The sequence below is a fragment of the Phyllostomus hastatus genome, unplaced genomic scaffold (assembly GCF_019186645.2).
Source record: "Phyllostomus hastatus isolate PE091 unplaced genomic scaffold, TTU_PhHast_1.1 phas_scaffold_12, whole genome shotgun sequence".
Taxonomy (NCBI): Eukaryota; Metazoa; Chordata; class Mammalia; order Chiroptera; family Phyllostomidae; genus Phyllostomus; species Phyllostomus hastatus.
Window position 1 is genome coordinate 14,942,489 of NW_025334007.1, and position 15,574 is coordinate 14,958,062.

General features: G+C 43.1%; 1 protein-coding gene across 2 annotated transcripts in view; it reads right to left on the reverse strand.

Annotated features, from left to right (window-relative positions):
- CA5B (carbonic anhydrase 5B) overlaps window positions 1-11,839 on the reverse strand; it is a 29,136-nt gene extending 17,297 nt beyond the window's left edge. Inside the window, exons 1-3 of one of the 2 annotated variants that reach the window (XM_045855949.1) lie at window positions 11,671-11,714; window positions 9,334-9,365; window positions 2,729-2,915 (exon numbers count right to left, since the gene is read on the reverse strand). In XM_045855949.1, coding sequence (XP_045711905.1) covers window positions 2,729-2,870 — 142 coding nt within the window. In that variant the 5' untranslated portion in view covers window positions 2,871-2,915; window positions 9,334-9,365; window positions 11,671-11,714. Of the gene's footprint in view, window positions 1-2,728; window positions 2,916-9,333; window positions 9,366-11,670 lie in introns of both variants that reach the window. The other variant, XM_045855948.1, reaches the window with a different exon arrangement.
- Between the last annotated feature and the right edge of the window lie 3,735 nt (window positions 11,840-15,574).

Below are 15,574 nucleotides of genomic sequence, written 5' to 3' on the forward strand. Positions count from 1 at the left end.
TGTTACCAGTCTCCACAGTTAGAACTGTCACCATTTACTGCCTGCCACCTGAGGTAACAGCAACCAGCAATTGGAGTTTACAGCCAGGGATTGCCTGGGCGGAGGATGGGCAGTGAAGTAAAGCAGGGAGCACAGGGCTCTAGTGTGATGCTGCTTTCTGAATTTGCCAGATCCTCCTCCTTCACTGACAGCGTCATCTGCTTCACCCCGTGTTAAATATGGTCCCACTTGAGGGAGACACTGAGCCTATGATGATGAGAAAGATGGTGATGAGGATAACCATCCCAGGACCAGCACAGCTGCCAGGAGGACTTTCTAGTTATCTTTGCTAACCCTCAACACTCTTGGGTCATTCTTGGTCACAAGTCAGCACACACAGGGCCTCCTACTGGGGTACTGAGCTGCCAGAAACAATGAATATTGGTTTTATACCAGAACATCAGAAAAAGACCTGCCCACTGGCCCAGGGAGTAGGGACCATACTATTGTCCTGGGTGAAAACAGGGAGAGAGGGTGTCATATGACAAAAACTAAATCAAACAGTGACTGTCGCCTGTGCTTCTTAGCAACTTACCAAGAAGGACATCTGATGTGGGAATTTAATTAAGGGAAGCTCCACTTTCCTAAGGCACCACTACTTTTTTTTGGTCAGCAAAACAGAAGCAAAACTATCCTAAAACTATGAGCATATTGGATTTTAGACTTATATTTTTCCACTTCCTGTTTAAAAAGTAACTTTATTAACTAGATAATATGAGTACTTTTTTCCACTTTATGCCTCAAAGTGCCAGTGTTGAAAATAAACCGGTCTGGGTAGGATGTGGGCCTGCTGGTAGGAAGCCACACCCAACAACCAGAAATATATTTTAACTCTGGCCAGTTCTTTTTATTTATTCTAATCTTTCTTTGGTTTGTTTTCAAGTTTTTTAAATTTTATTTTAATTGTTGTTCAAGTACAGTTTTCCGCCTTCTCCCCTCACCCCAGCCCACCCCCCCAGCCCTCCCCGCTCTCTCCCATTTCCACCCCCACCCACCCCAGTTTTTGTCCATGTGTCCTTTATACTTGTTCCTATAAACCTTTCCCCCTTTCCCCTGAAATTCCCTCCCCTCTCCTGTATTCTAATCTTTTAATGATTAATGACTAGTTCTTTTTAATGAGAACATAGTCAACGTGGGAGGAAACAGAATACACTACAATAAAAATATATTGATGGAGCAGTTTCAAGTCCTTGGGTTTAGCTAGATTATCATTCCTAATTTATAAGCATTCTTTTCTTACATATTTTTGGTTGTATGCATACAAGGTCAAAAGAGACCAAACACAAAGAGAAAAAAGTAGAGAAACCCAGTCCTAGAAGAAAACTAACATTTGAAAACTCAGAGTTAACCCCTTTAAAATAATGGAAAGTACAAAAAATTCCTCTTCAGCCTGGCTGGCGTAGCTCAGTGGATTGAGCGCAGGCTGGGAACCAAAGTGTCCCAGGTTCGGTTCCCAGTCAGGGTACATGCCTGGGTTGCAGGCCATGACCCCCAGCAACCGCACATTGATGTTTCTCTCTCTCTCTCTCTGTCTCCCTCCCTTCCCTCTCTAAAAATAAATAAATAAATAAATAAAAAATTCCTCTTCAATGATACACTTATCCCTTTCATCTCTCCATAAACTCGAACTCATCTCTCCACAAATACACAGGTTATCCTCTGCTATCATCTCAATGGTTCTTAACCAGGGACAGTTTTGTCCCCCAGAGCTCCCTTGGTAATGTGTGCAGACCTCTTCTGTTGTTACCGATGGGCAAGGGCTACTGCTGGCATGTAGTGGGTGGAGGCCAGGGATGCTATCCACCGTCCTACAGTGCACAAGACAGACCCCAATTACACAGAACCACCCACCCATGTCAGTAGTGCCACAACAGAGAATCCCTGGCTCATAGAGACATGGATGTAACTGGTATTTCTGCAGGGGATGAGATGCAAGAGGTTTTAGCAAAGACCATCTGCTGTGTTTACAGCAGAACACACACTTGACAAGTTGGTCAGCTAGAAGTAACTGCAATTGCTAACTCGGGAAAGAATACTCCAGAGTGTGCAGCTACTGTTCTGAACTGCTAGAAAGCATTAATATACATTTTCTAGAAAGTTCAGATCCACAGAAATCATTCACAATCAGTAGATTAACCTTAATAAAAAGACAATGCTAACAAGAAACAATATAGAACAGGTTCCAAAGTACTTGGAACTGGGATATCTCCCTTGTCCTATTTCTGTGTGATATCATTTTAAAATCTTAAACTGGCCCTGACTGGTGTGGCTCAGTGGATGGAGCGCCGGCCTGCAAACCAAAGGGTCACTGGTTCGATTCCCAGTCAGGGCACATGCCTGGGGGTTGTGGGCCAGGTCCCCTGTAGGAGGTGTGTGAGAGGCAACCACACGTGGATGTTTCTCTCCCTCTCTTTCTCCCTCCCTTCCCCTCTGTCTAAAAATAAATAAATATTTTAAAATATATTAAAACTGGTCAAGAAAAGCACTTCCCAACTCTTACTGTGGTCATCGTTTTGCAATATACAAGTGCATGATATCACCATATGGCACACCTCAGACTTACACATGTTATGTGTCCATACAAACCCACTCTGGAATGCCCGTGACATCCTATGTACAAATCCTTGACACACTTGATTGTTATTAAACTATAAGCCTCTTGCTTGCTTTGAGACGGCAGTGTACTCACAGGCTCGGTTCCGGGTTTTGTAAGTGCAAGTGTAGAGGCTGCAGGGCCTCACGGGTGTGGACCTCAGAATCTGGAATTTTCTCCACACCGTTTTGCATGGAGAGGCTTGAAGAATGACTCTCAGGCTACTCATCACCACCATCTTTGGCTTGAGGTCTTGGTCAGATTGCAGAGAACTTGCAGGAACCTAATAACCCAGAGGCAGGAGGACAGAGGAGGAAAAGCTGTAAGTACTAGAGACCACGGATCACGTGGAAACCTCTATGTAGGACGACCACACTCAGATTATCTGCACACACCGTGGGGATGCAGGAGGCCCAAATGAGAGTCAAGAGTTTAGCCAGTCTTATTCCTGAAACTCACTAGTCGCCCCAGCACAACACTCCCTTGCGGTCTGTCATGTCCATTTTCTGCCCACTGGCCACATGGACTTGAGTTCTTCCAACACCCGAGGATCCTTCCTGCCTGGACCACTCTCACTCCCTCAGTGCCTGCTTAATCTACACTTTGATAATCACACCCAACATCACTTCCTAGAAGCCTCCCTTGACCGTGCTTCTCTTCATGATTGCAGTGTACTCTTATTCTTGGTCATAGAGCTCATCACAACGGAATTAAATGCCTCATCGGAAATGTAATTTATGACTCCATCTCCCCAGTATCTAAGCCCCATGGTGGAAGAGACTCTCTCTCTCTTAGTCACAGCTGCATCTCTCAGGGACACAGTGCCTGGCACATGGTGGCTACTTGATGAATAGGTGGAGAAGACCTTGGTGATAGGGAAGACCTTGATCCTAATTTCAAGAACTGAGAATAATGAAATGACTGCTAGTATGTTCTCAGTATTAGGGTTTCTTTCCTTTTTCTACATGTCACCATCACCCATTTGTAGGTTTATTTGTACATTGGAAACATTTTTAAATGCTTGTGTTTAGCTCTGGCCTGTGTGGCTCAGTGGACTGAGTGTTGGCCTATGAACCAAAAGGTTGCTGGTTTGATTGCTGGGTTGTGGGCCAGGTTGCCAGTTGAGGGTGTGGGAGAGACAACCAAGCAATGTTTTCTTCCTCTCTTTCCCTCTCTAAAAATAAATCAATAAAATCTTTTAAAAAATAAAAAAATGCTTGTGTTTTAAGAGCAGGGTCTCATATCTCTATCTATAAGATCAGAAGGACCCCCAAAGTTCTGCCTGATCTGAAAGAGGAACCTACCCAAATATGAACCTAACCTGGTCTTACAGGGATGGGAATTCTGTCAGTATTCATTTTCATTCAAACATTTACTGTCATTTCCTTTGCTCCAGGCAGTGTATTGGGTGCTGGAATGAAAGATGAACAAAGTCATAAAAAGAAATTAAGTCCTAATACATGTTACAATGTGAATGAACCTCAAAAACATGATGCCAAGTGAAAGAAGCCAGACAAAAAAGGTCACATATGGTACGATTCCATTCATATGAAATACTTAGAAAAGGGGAATCTAGAGATAGAAAGTAGTTTGGTGGTTGCCAGGAGTTGGGGGAGGGTGAAATGGGGAGCAATTGATTCAAGGGTATGGGGTTTTATTGGGGGGTGATGTAATTGTTTTGGAACTAGACAGAGGTGGTGTTTGAACAACACTGTGAATGTACTAAACACTCCTGAATTATATACTTTAAAATGGCTAACTTTATGTTACATGAATAATAAAATAACGCAAATGGCACGGGAAGGGAAACACACACCAATCCAGTTCTCAGTAGGTGTTAGAGCTTCCTCAGATTGTGCCTTAGGCCTATTAGAGGCCTCTCAACAGTTTGGCTATGCCAGGAGAGGACAGCTGCCAAATAGCAGACAAAGAGAAATTGAGAGGCCACTAAAGTACTTACAGACTTGAATTTTACGGTTCATACCTTCTTTCCAAGAAGAGTGTAAGATATAAAAAAAGCACCTTAGGATCCCCCACAGTGCAGAGAAAGGAGGCACCTGTTCTGATTTCACCCTCTACTCTCTTCATGTATTTCACTGGCTATTAACTGGCTGTGAACTAACTCTTGTACCCTGTACCACTGCCCTCAACTCCACCAGATCTGAGCTACAGGGCAGAATGCTAGACCCAAGGGAAAGGTGGGGTGTGTCCAGTGAAGGCAGGAAACAGCTACTACCCTGAAAAGAACAACTGAGGGCTCCAGGCAGAACTCTTTTTAATTAGCTATTAATCCAAGTGCCTGGACAAGTACTGTAAAATGGGGTGTGACAAGGAGCCAGCTTCCAGCCTCATGCTGTCTGCAACACTTTGCCAATGAACACACAGACCTCAGGGAGCAGAGATGTAGGTCACCACATGAAAGGGCACTGGTGGAACTTCTTGAACCCCACGGAGGCTCCTTACCTGCCGGCTTGACTCCCTTCCTGGGGTCTTTAAGGCAGTGATACCTAAAGTATGCCTTGATGCACTGATGAAAGGGGTTGGAAATTTTCAAACCAAGTTAAAGTCACCTTTGTTTTTAAGGTTTGTGTGTGTTTGTATATATACATGTTTGGAGGGAGCAGGCATGTCAAAATGTACATCAATTCTTCTTTCTATTGACTTCCATTCCCAAATTGAAACAATAATGAGTGACTATCTCATCCAAAGCAGTGTGCTGGGTAAAGATAAAAAGGTCATGTTTTCTTACTATTCTCACAAGCTTGTAACATACGAGGAAAAACTATTTAAACTAACAATTTATGTTATTTTAGTTACCTTTTTAAAATTGTGGTAAAATATACATAATATTTATCATTTTCACTTTTTAAAGTGGCATTAAATACATTCACAATGTTGTATACCCATAACCAGTATCTATATGCAAAACTTTTAAATAATTTCTTCTATAAACTCTACCTATTGAAAGATAACTAACTTCTCATTCCTCCTGACCACCCCCAAACCCAATAACCTCTATTCTACTTTCTGTCTCTATATATTTGACTATTCTTCATACCTCATATAAGTGGAATTATATATATTTTTTCTCTGAGTATGGTTTATTTCACTTAACATAATTAAACAAATACTTCTTAATCAAAGCCAGGTGTGATGACAGCCCTGACTAAACTCATTGAGAACAAAGGGAAGAAACTCTAAGTTTCAGGAAGGGTAACATCTGAACCATGTGCCATAGGAGAGTCTATTTTAACAGCAAGGGCAAAGACAGAGAAATGGACAGGGATACTGCCAGCAATGATGAGGACAGAGTGTGACAGGGGTGCTTAGGAGCCAAGGCCAGATCGGACAATTGATGCTGAAATTGGCAGAACCTTGTTTTTTTTTTTTTTTCAGTAATCAATTCCAGTGTCAGGGGGCATGGTGAGTAACCATGTGGAAAAGGACTCCTTTCTTGCTTACAATTTAAATTAAAAAAGAGATGTAGTGATTTCCGGGAACACAATGCCAAGTACAAACAAGGTATACTCAACAAAAGGGACTTGCTGGTCTGTCCTTCAAAGAGAATGTTATAATAAGACAAGGTCAACAGCATGCCTGACTACCAAGAGAGTTGTAAAAATGAGTAGGCATGCTCTTGGACTTGCACAAGGGGCCATGAGAGGGTCTGAGACCCGTTACTGTGGCTCCTAGAGCAGTCTGGGTAACTGATCCTTGGTCTAGCTCCAGAGCCATCAGGAAAGCCCTAAGGCAAGGCTGAGCTGGCACAGAAGGCTAGAGCTGAATTCCAAGGCAGTGTTCATGCCTTGGGGACTGCTCTGCATTCTGCAGTCACGCTGCCTGTCACAATGCCAAGGGTGGTTGGTGGCTGATGATACTTCACCCATAGTAAGTGTCTCTCGTCCACTTCCAGACTGGCTCTCTAGGACTACAAGGGCACAAGAGCTCCAGAGGGTTGGATGTCAATCAACCTCACCTTCTAGGTTGCCCTCTTCCACAAAGCCCACCCAGTAGTGGACTGCACATAGTGGTCTAGAAGACTGAACTTCTGTTTGTCTCCTAAGAATACTGCTGATCTTACTGTAGGAGACACTGACTCTGAAGATTACCTTGTGCTTTTTGACAAAAACATAAATTAAATCCTGTAAAATCCTATTTTTGTAAGAAAGCAAAATGTATCTAAAGATCCCATAATTCCAAGTCTGTTAATGTGTTGGCCAAGCAGATGCCCAGGGGACACATTAGAAAGTAGGGATGGTTGGGGATTTGAGATTCATTTGTAGAATGTGAATTTCCAAGGAACTGGAAGGCTTTTAGATATTATTTCATGCGTATAGGAGGAAGCACAGATGGTTTCTGATGAGCACAGTGCATGATGGATGGGAGTGGGCAAACAATGGAGCCAGGGAAGCCAGTGATGAGGTGATTCCTTCAACCATCCTTCATTCAATCCCATCACTCTTTTATTCTTTCATTCACCAAGATACCAATCAAACACCTATTAAGTGCCAGACATCATTCTAGGTTCAATGGAGAACAAAACAAAGACTCTACCCTTGTGGAACTTACATTCCAGTAAGGAAAAATAGATAATAAACAATTTAATACATAAGTTAGTTGTAGAGACAAAGTATGTTCAGTAAAAGGTGGAGCAGAATAAGGTGAATTTGGAGTGCCATTGGGAGGGGGTGTTGGCTCTTTAAACAAATTGCTCAGGGGAAGAATTATTGAGAAGGTGAAAATTGAGCAAAGGATTGAAGGAGGTGAAGGAATTCATTATACAACTATCGGGGAGATGGGTATTCCAAGCAGAGGGAATTGCCTGTGGAAATATCCCGAGGCAGAAGAATGTCTGGCACATACAAGGGAGGAAAAGGAACTCAATAGGGCAGGAGTAGAATCAAACAGGAAGAGGGTAGGAGGAGATGAGGCTGACAGATAACAAACACCAGATTGAGGAGACGTCCAGGCCATTGTAAAGGTTCTTTCTCCAACTCAGGTGTGTGTGTGTGTGTGTGTGTGTGTGTGTGTGTGTGTGGTGGTGGTGGTGGTGGCGGCGGTGGGGCAACCTGTACATTGTAGGACATTTAGCAGCATCCCTGGCCTCTACCCACTAGATGCCAGTGGTACCCTCCTTCCAACTGTGACAATCAAAACTATCTCCAGACATGGCAGAAGAGAGAACAGGGCCCTTGGAGAACAGGGATCACCTCCAATTCAGAACTACAGCTCTAAGCGAAATGGGGACACGATGAAGTTTTTGGAGCAGAGGGGGGACATAATCTTATGTCTTATATATATTTAAGATTTTATTTATTTATTTTTAGAGAGGGAAGGGAGGGAGATAGAGAGAAACATCAATGTGCGGTTGCTGGGGGTCATGGCCATGGCCTGCAACCCAGGCATGTACCCTGACTGGGAGTCGAACCTGCGACACTTTGGTTCGCAGCCTGTGCTCAATCCACTGAGCTACACCAGCCAGGGCTGATTTATATTTTTAAGAGATCATTCAGGGTGCTCTACTGAAAATCGACTGGGATGAGAGGCAGGAACGGAGCAGAGACACCATTCAGGATAATCCAGGGCTGGAACTAAGGATATTGCAGTGAAGGTGGTGAGAAGTGGTTGGGTGTTTGCTACACCTTGGGAATACAGCCCGTAAAATGTGCAAGAGAAGAGTCAAGGATGACTGAAAATTCTTGGCCTAAGCATCTGGAAGTTGCTTAGTGAATTGAGTTGAGGACAATGTGAATGGAGTGAATGGAGTTGAATGGAGTTAGTGAATGGAGTTGTCGTGAATTGAGATGAGGACAACAGTGGGTGGAACAGGTTTGGGGTGGGAAATTAGTAGCTCAGAGTTGGGCATGTGGAGTTTGAAATGAAATCCCAACAATCCAAGTGGAGAATATGAAGCACTGAACTGCACAGAGGTAGAGATGGACAAGGCACTTTGCATTCAAGAGATCACCATTTTGGTAAAAATAAAACAAAGCAAAACAAAACACCTGTAAGTTTTGCACTCAACTCGAGGACAGAAAAGGGAAGAAGTTGAAGGTGGCTTTGTGATTTTACAGGTGGATGATGCTGATGGTAGAATGAGGATACATCCCTGATCAGAGAAACAGAACCTGGCACGAGGTGGGAAGGGAAAGATAACAGTCCTCATCTAATTGTACAGTGGATTTAAGGTCCAAGGTAGGGCTGGGAGGAAAGGTGTAGGAGAATTGGCAATACAGCTCTGGTGCTCAGGAGAGGCTATAAGGCTAGAGAGAGAAGGGACACCCCTTTCCTCCAGCAGTAACAGGTGTAGAGAGGGATACCGGAAAAAAATGGAGTGATTAAGGTTGCCAAGAAATGGAGAAGGAACAGTCAAAGGCAATCAAGAAAGGAATGGAGCATGGAAGGCCAGGGGCAAGGAGGGTTCCAGGAAAATCCAAATAAACAGACACTCAGTATAGCTAATGCTGGGCTACAATATCTCTATAGATATCTCTATCTATAATACATGAGATTATTTATACTCAAGCCTAAAGCCAATCCTCTCTGTTACATCGAAAGTTATAGAGATGGTTATTTAAACTTACCCAGGATCTCATGAAATGCAAGCTTGTGAAACCACAAATAATGTTTAATTATCAAACATAATACATAACGACAAACTACTACAACATTACCGGATTTCACAGAAAATTTGTCCTTACCTAAGTCTATCCCTGAAGGTGGAAGCTTTAACCTAAAAATAAAAGGTTAAAGTGAGAGGTGACAAAGTGTTTATTTGAGATTTGAAAGAATAGCTATTCAGGAAGCACTGACTCAGGCAGAAACCCAAATAGTGTACTGATGAAGTGGTGAAGGCAAGGGGTTTTTGTGAGAAAGGAAAGGAGAGTAAGTGCAGGAATAAAAGGCATTTCTGTGGGTGTTAATAAGCTAAGGAAGGAATTTCTATAGCTATAGATAGGTGAACAGAGTGATGCTAAGTTTAAAGAATGTCTTTCATTTTCTGTCATATAGTCATGTCTACTTTCCTATTAGCTTGGCAGTTGTTTGGTATACAATGCCATCAGCCCAGTCCAAAGGCTGTGTGCCCAGGTTTAACCATTCAAAGGTTTGAAGAGTAAGACGAGCAAGGCAGTTCCTTTGGAGGACAGCTCTAATCCCATTTCAAAGTGGTCCCATTCATATTAATTTTTAGAGAAGCATAGACTGGATGGACCTCAGGAATGCTAAGTTTTCTATACTACGTGACTTTGCTATATCTCATTATTTATGTATATCTTTGGATTTTACTAACACATCTCTTATCTGCTGTTTTGCAGACTTAGATATGTGTGGAAAAGTGAAAATTCTGAAAGCTTTGAAAGAAGTCATTCATGAGTCATGTATTTATTAAATGACAAATAGTTTGAACTCTGCCTCACTAACCCAATTATACATATGAAGAGCAGACAGCAAAGCTGTTCCTACTAAAGGTTATGATTACATTAAAAAAATTTCTTTATCCTTATCAGATTGGCCCTTAATTTTCTCACCTCCTGATTTAGAAAGGAAGTCAGCCTCTTGTCATTCTCTGAATTTAAATTAGAGATTATGTTTCCATGTCTTGACTGAGAAAGTGCAGCTTTCTCCTCTCACCCACTTTTTTTTTTCCTGAAAGTATGTTTCTAATCTGGGGTTGCCAAAGGTTTCAAAATACATTTTAGTAACTACTTAGTGTGCTGCAACTAACTTCCCAAGTGTAGCCTATCCTCCTTCCATCAGATTTCTAAAATATTCACATTCACTCCTTTGCTCACAATTCACTCAGTCTTTACTGCATTCAAATAAACCTTCACATCCTCTTCCCTGACTCCAGGGAGGTATGTACAGGCAGAGAGTATGGTACCCTTGCTGCTCTTGGCCTTTCGGTGAATTTCAGTCCTGGTACTGACGTAAAAATCACCTGAGTAAAGGCAGAAGGCCCTCTATAGCTGAAATGTTTCTCATTTCTAACATATCCAAGAACTGTGACTGCCCTGAGGGATGCACTGGGACAGATCCGGGGTAGGGTATGAGGCAGCTTCTCTCGCTAGAGAAATCTAGCTACTCCTTTCCACATTCCAGCAAGACTTTTAACAGAGTAAAGACGATCAGATTTAGCAGTAATGGAAGTAGGGGAAGCAGAAAGCAACGTGGTTTCAGTGGCTGGGAGAGAACAAGTTCTATTCAAATTAAGGTGCACGCATTAACTTTTTGCACCTCTCCAACTTGTCCAGTTAAAATGCTTGGAAAAGGAGAGCATTTACATGAATATTAAGGGTTTGCCACCTGCCTCAAGGCAGCAGCATTTAACACCGAATGCCACAAAGACTCACTGCCATCAGCATTTGTACTTCGGTGGTTTTCCTCCAATTCTGGGGCAGGGCACAAAACAAAAATGCAAGAAGGAGTTGCAAAACACAGAAGCCTGAGATTGGTCCCCTCAACAAAGCTGTCATGCCGATCCCCTGCCTTGGGGTGGGGCAGGGGGTGGCTGTGACTCCAACCACAAACCCTGGCATAGTCAGGAGAGGGAAGAAATACAATCCTGACCCAAGTCAGTCCCAGCGAGCCGTGCCTTGGCTTGTAGAACCGAAATCTCAGATTTGTAGTCCTTACCCGTGTCCAGCCATTTCACAGCTTCTTGAGTTATTCACAGCCAATGATCCTTAGCAAATTTCCCTCCTAAGGGACTGTCCTCACACCCCCTACAAATTCCCTGGGGCATCTGTTTCCCCGTCAAGTGCAAATAACCCTAAAGGAAGTGCAGCCCTCTGCGTGGTGACTCCCATAGAAGAAGAGGGCTGCGGGGCCGGGGCCGGAGGGGGGACGGGAGGAAGGGAGGGTAATGCCCTGCCAGGCTACCCAGTCCACCAGGCAACCCACCGGGACCGCGGCGATACACGCACACAGCTGTACTAGCTCCAGGACCCGGAGGGGCGTGAGGAGTGTCCAGCCCTCCCCAGTCGGTCAGTCCCTGTAGTAGCCCCGCTCCACACCGCCACACTGCAGTGGGCCCTTACCTGAGCGTTTTTCGGAAGAGCAGGAATCTTGCTCCCGAGACTCCAGCTTGCAAATTTAGCCATCGTAGCCACGCCCCCTCGTCATGCCCCAATGTCTTGGCCACGCCCCCACCTCTAGACCGCGCCCCATTTGACTGGTCACTCCACCTCCACGTCCTTACTTGCTGCCCTGGCCACGCCACTCCAGAAAGTGCCACTCTGCCTTTGGCTTTTCCAGCTCCATCTCCCCACAGTCACATCCCTCTCTGGGGCCTGCTGCTGAGCTACCCTAGGGCCCACCACACCTTGGTTCTGCCCCTCCACTCCCCTCCAGCTCCGCCCCTCCTATCCCGCCCGCGCCTTGCTCCTGCCCCTCCCTCCTCCCTGGCGGGACTTGGTCGCAGGAATTCGATGTCGCGTGGGCGCCCCCCCCCCCAACTTGTCTCTAGAGAAAACCTCCTGCCCGAGCACGAGCACTGGCGTCATTTTGTCCAGCAAAGTCAAACTGCAGACTTACATGCGGTGAAAGATAAATACCATATGATGTCACCTATAAGTGGAACCTAATCAACAAAACAAACAAGCAGGCAAAATAGAATCAGAGATACTGAAACTACGAACAAACTGACAGTAACCAGCGGGGAGGTGAGAGGGGTTAATGGGGGGACAAGGGAGAAGGGTTGTCAAAGAACATGTATGAGGGACACATGGACAGAGCCAAAGTGTGTAGGTGTGAGGGCGGGAAGCGGGGATGACTGGGGCGTGGCATCGTGGGGGGAGAAGGGAGACAAGTGTACTTGAACAACAATTTTAAAAAACACCTACAAGCTTAAGGGCCTAGTTTTAAAAAGTGACTTTCCTCGGGTTTTTACCATTTCCAAACACCAATGTGATATACTAAGAGTAGGTGGCTCAGGAGGGAAACACAAAGACTGGACAGGTCAGCAGTTGTGCTCCTTCCTGCTAGTTTTCATGTCCACTTCGCCCGAGTTTCTTCGAGCCAGTTTTCACACCCTCTGAACTTCTTTCTAGTCCCTCAGGCAGATGAGAGGAGGAAAGGAAACTCCTGTATTTCCTGATGTCTCCTCCAAATGAACTTTCCTAGGCATTCAGTGAGCTCTTCGTGTCTAGGGCCTGTCGGGACAACACACTTAGACTGAAACACTGGTTGCAGCCCAGCCTGCGCTCAGAGATTACTCAGCTAGCCTTACTCTCTCCATTCACCACAAGAAAAAAGTGATGAGGATCTAACCAGATTTTCTACCCCTGTACAGAAATATGTTTCATCCATTCAAATCATAATTATTGAGTACATGCTCCCCTGACAAATAAGACGAGCCTCAAGGAGCTTACAGTCTGAAGTTGTCCAAGTTTGGGTTTAGATGCAACAATTATGACAAGAACATTAAAGATGATGTGGCAAGTAGTTGACAAGTGGAAAAGAATTTGATAGTCACAGGTCTCCTTCAGTTGATTAGTAGGAATGCTTTTGGGTGCAAACAGGAAACCACTGTTATAGGAATACAACACTGCACTTTTTAAAATAATAAATCTCAGTAAATCTTCATAGAATATTTGCTCTTTTCACATGTGTAGAAAGATAACATTTTCCCATGTCCTAGCAGTAAGATTTGCTACTTTTATTTATTCATGTCAGCAATAAAACTTTTATGATAGCATATTTAGTTTTTTTTCTTCCCATCTTCCATTGCATTTCTGGCTTGAAGACAGTGGAAATATTCAAAATGTTACACTAGAAGGAACACAGAGGAAAGAATAAGTTTCAGTAGAACATCATGACCCTGAGAATCCTGACTCATTTATAAAATATTTCAGCTGTCATTCATTTTCGCCTGAAAAGTTAACTTAGAAATTGATCCAAATACAGCCTATATAAATTACTGAGTTGATTCTCATACAGTTAGTCCTACCTCATCTTCTTCCACCAATGATTTGAGGCAGCTTACTAAATATAGACATTACTAGATAAAAGAAATAATTGAAGGGGCCAAGGAAAGGGGAACTAAATGGATGGAGAATAAAGAAGCCAATGAGAATTTTAGTATTTTATTATGCTCACCATCAGATCCAAAACAGTTGTTGAAGGTGGGCCAGAGATTTTTAAAATAATTAAACATTTTCAATAACAGTTGACATACAATATTATATTAGTTCCAGGTGTACAACATAGTGATTTGACATTTATATATAACTTATGAAGTGATCACCCCAATAAGTCTAGTACTCATGTGACCCTTGTTCCATCCATTTACAGCTCTGGGTCCAGAAGGAAAAAAGAATTGAAGAGGTTATAACCAGAGTTCTTTCTTGTCCAGAAATCTCTAAATGGGTACTTCTAGGCGAAGGGCTCTCTCTGTTAGCCATTCAGTCATTCATTCATTCAAATGATCTTTATCAAGTACTATACTCCAGTGATAAATAAGACTAACCTCAAGGAGTTTACAGCCTGAAGTTGCCTCAACTTTGGTTTTGATACAAGAAATGACTAGAAAGAAATGCGTGTTAAGGGGATTGATAGATGGAAAAGGACTTGGTAATGGTAAAGTTAATTTGTATTATTGGGACCCACAAAATGGAGGCCACCCCGGTGACCCAGCCCATGTCACCAATGTAAACTTAAGTCATCCTGGACTTATGGGGCGTGCCTGTTAAGGAAACCTAACACACACCAATCACAATTGTCCGAGTCAGCTTTAGCTGGCTTACCTTACCCTAGAAAATAGGACCTGCTTGCCTCATAAAAAAATCGCCGACCTTCTGGCCCATCCTGCGCCATTTCCGTGTTGCCTCTTCTAATATTCTACAAAACTTGCTCTTGCCTGGAATCCCTCGGGAAGAGAGCTCCTCTGATTGGGAAGCGCTAGACCCCCTCAACCCATGGACTGTATTCCCTTGAATAAAGGACATCAAAGCAGTTAGTAGATTGTTTGTTTTGTCATTTGACAGTAACCACAGGTCTTCTTAATCTGATTAGTAGGAATATCTTTGGCCACAACACATAGGAAGCCAATTTTAGAGTACTTACTACAGCCCCTTACACAATAAATTACCAATAAATCTTCATTGAACGCATGCCCCTTTAACTTGTGTAGACAGCTATATTTTTCCCTCCATAGTAGCAAGATTGACTACATATAATTCCTTATATGCCAGCAATAAAGATTTTAAGATCACATATTAGTTCCCCTCTCTTCCCTTCCCATCCTCTATTCCATTTCTGTCTTGAAGACAGTGGGAACTTTCACTAAAGTTGCACTAGAAGGAACACAGAGAAAGAACAACTTTTCAATAGAACACTTTCATTAGGCTCACTCTGACCCTGGGAACTCTGCTTCATTTATATAAAATGTTTTAAATGGCATTCATTTGTTGCCATTAAGAAATAACAGGAAGTGGGACCTGATACATGCTAAGTTACTGTGTTAATATTTATGTAGTTAACAATAGCTGACTTCTTCACAAATGACTTGATGCAACTTATGAAAATATAGGCATTATCGGATTAAAGACATATGTGAAAGAATCAAGAAAACGGGAACTTAACAGAAAGACAATAACTCAGCCAATGATAAGACAAACAAGCAGGCAATGCAGTGGATCCTTTGTCCTTGTGAGCATGGAGGAAAATGTCCTCGTTAAAGTGGGCCAGAGATTTGACTGTAAACTTTGGAATGCCCATAGAGAGAATGACCATAATTTAAAGGTTTTCCTATGTTCATAAGATATAAAAGCTGGGTTTTTGTTTGATTTGTCTGGAGTACAGTTTTTCTTGATTTTTAGTGCCAAGAGAAATCCTGATCCCTCATAAAGGTGATGGGAGCTCTGTGGAAAATAAGTGTCATAAGGAATTACACAGTTCCCCTCAGTGGAAACCATTGCTACAATGACAAAGCACAGTGCTTTA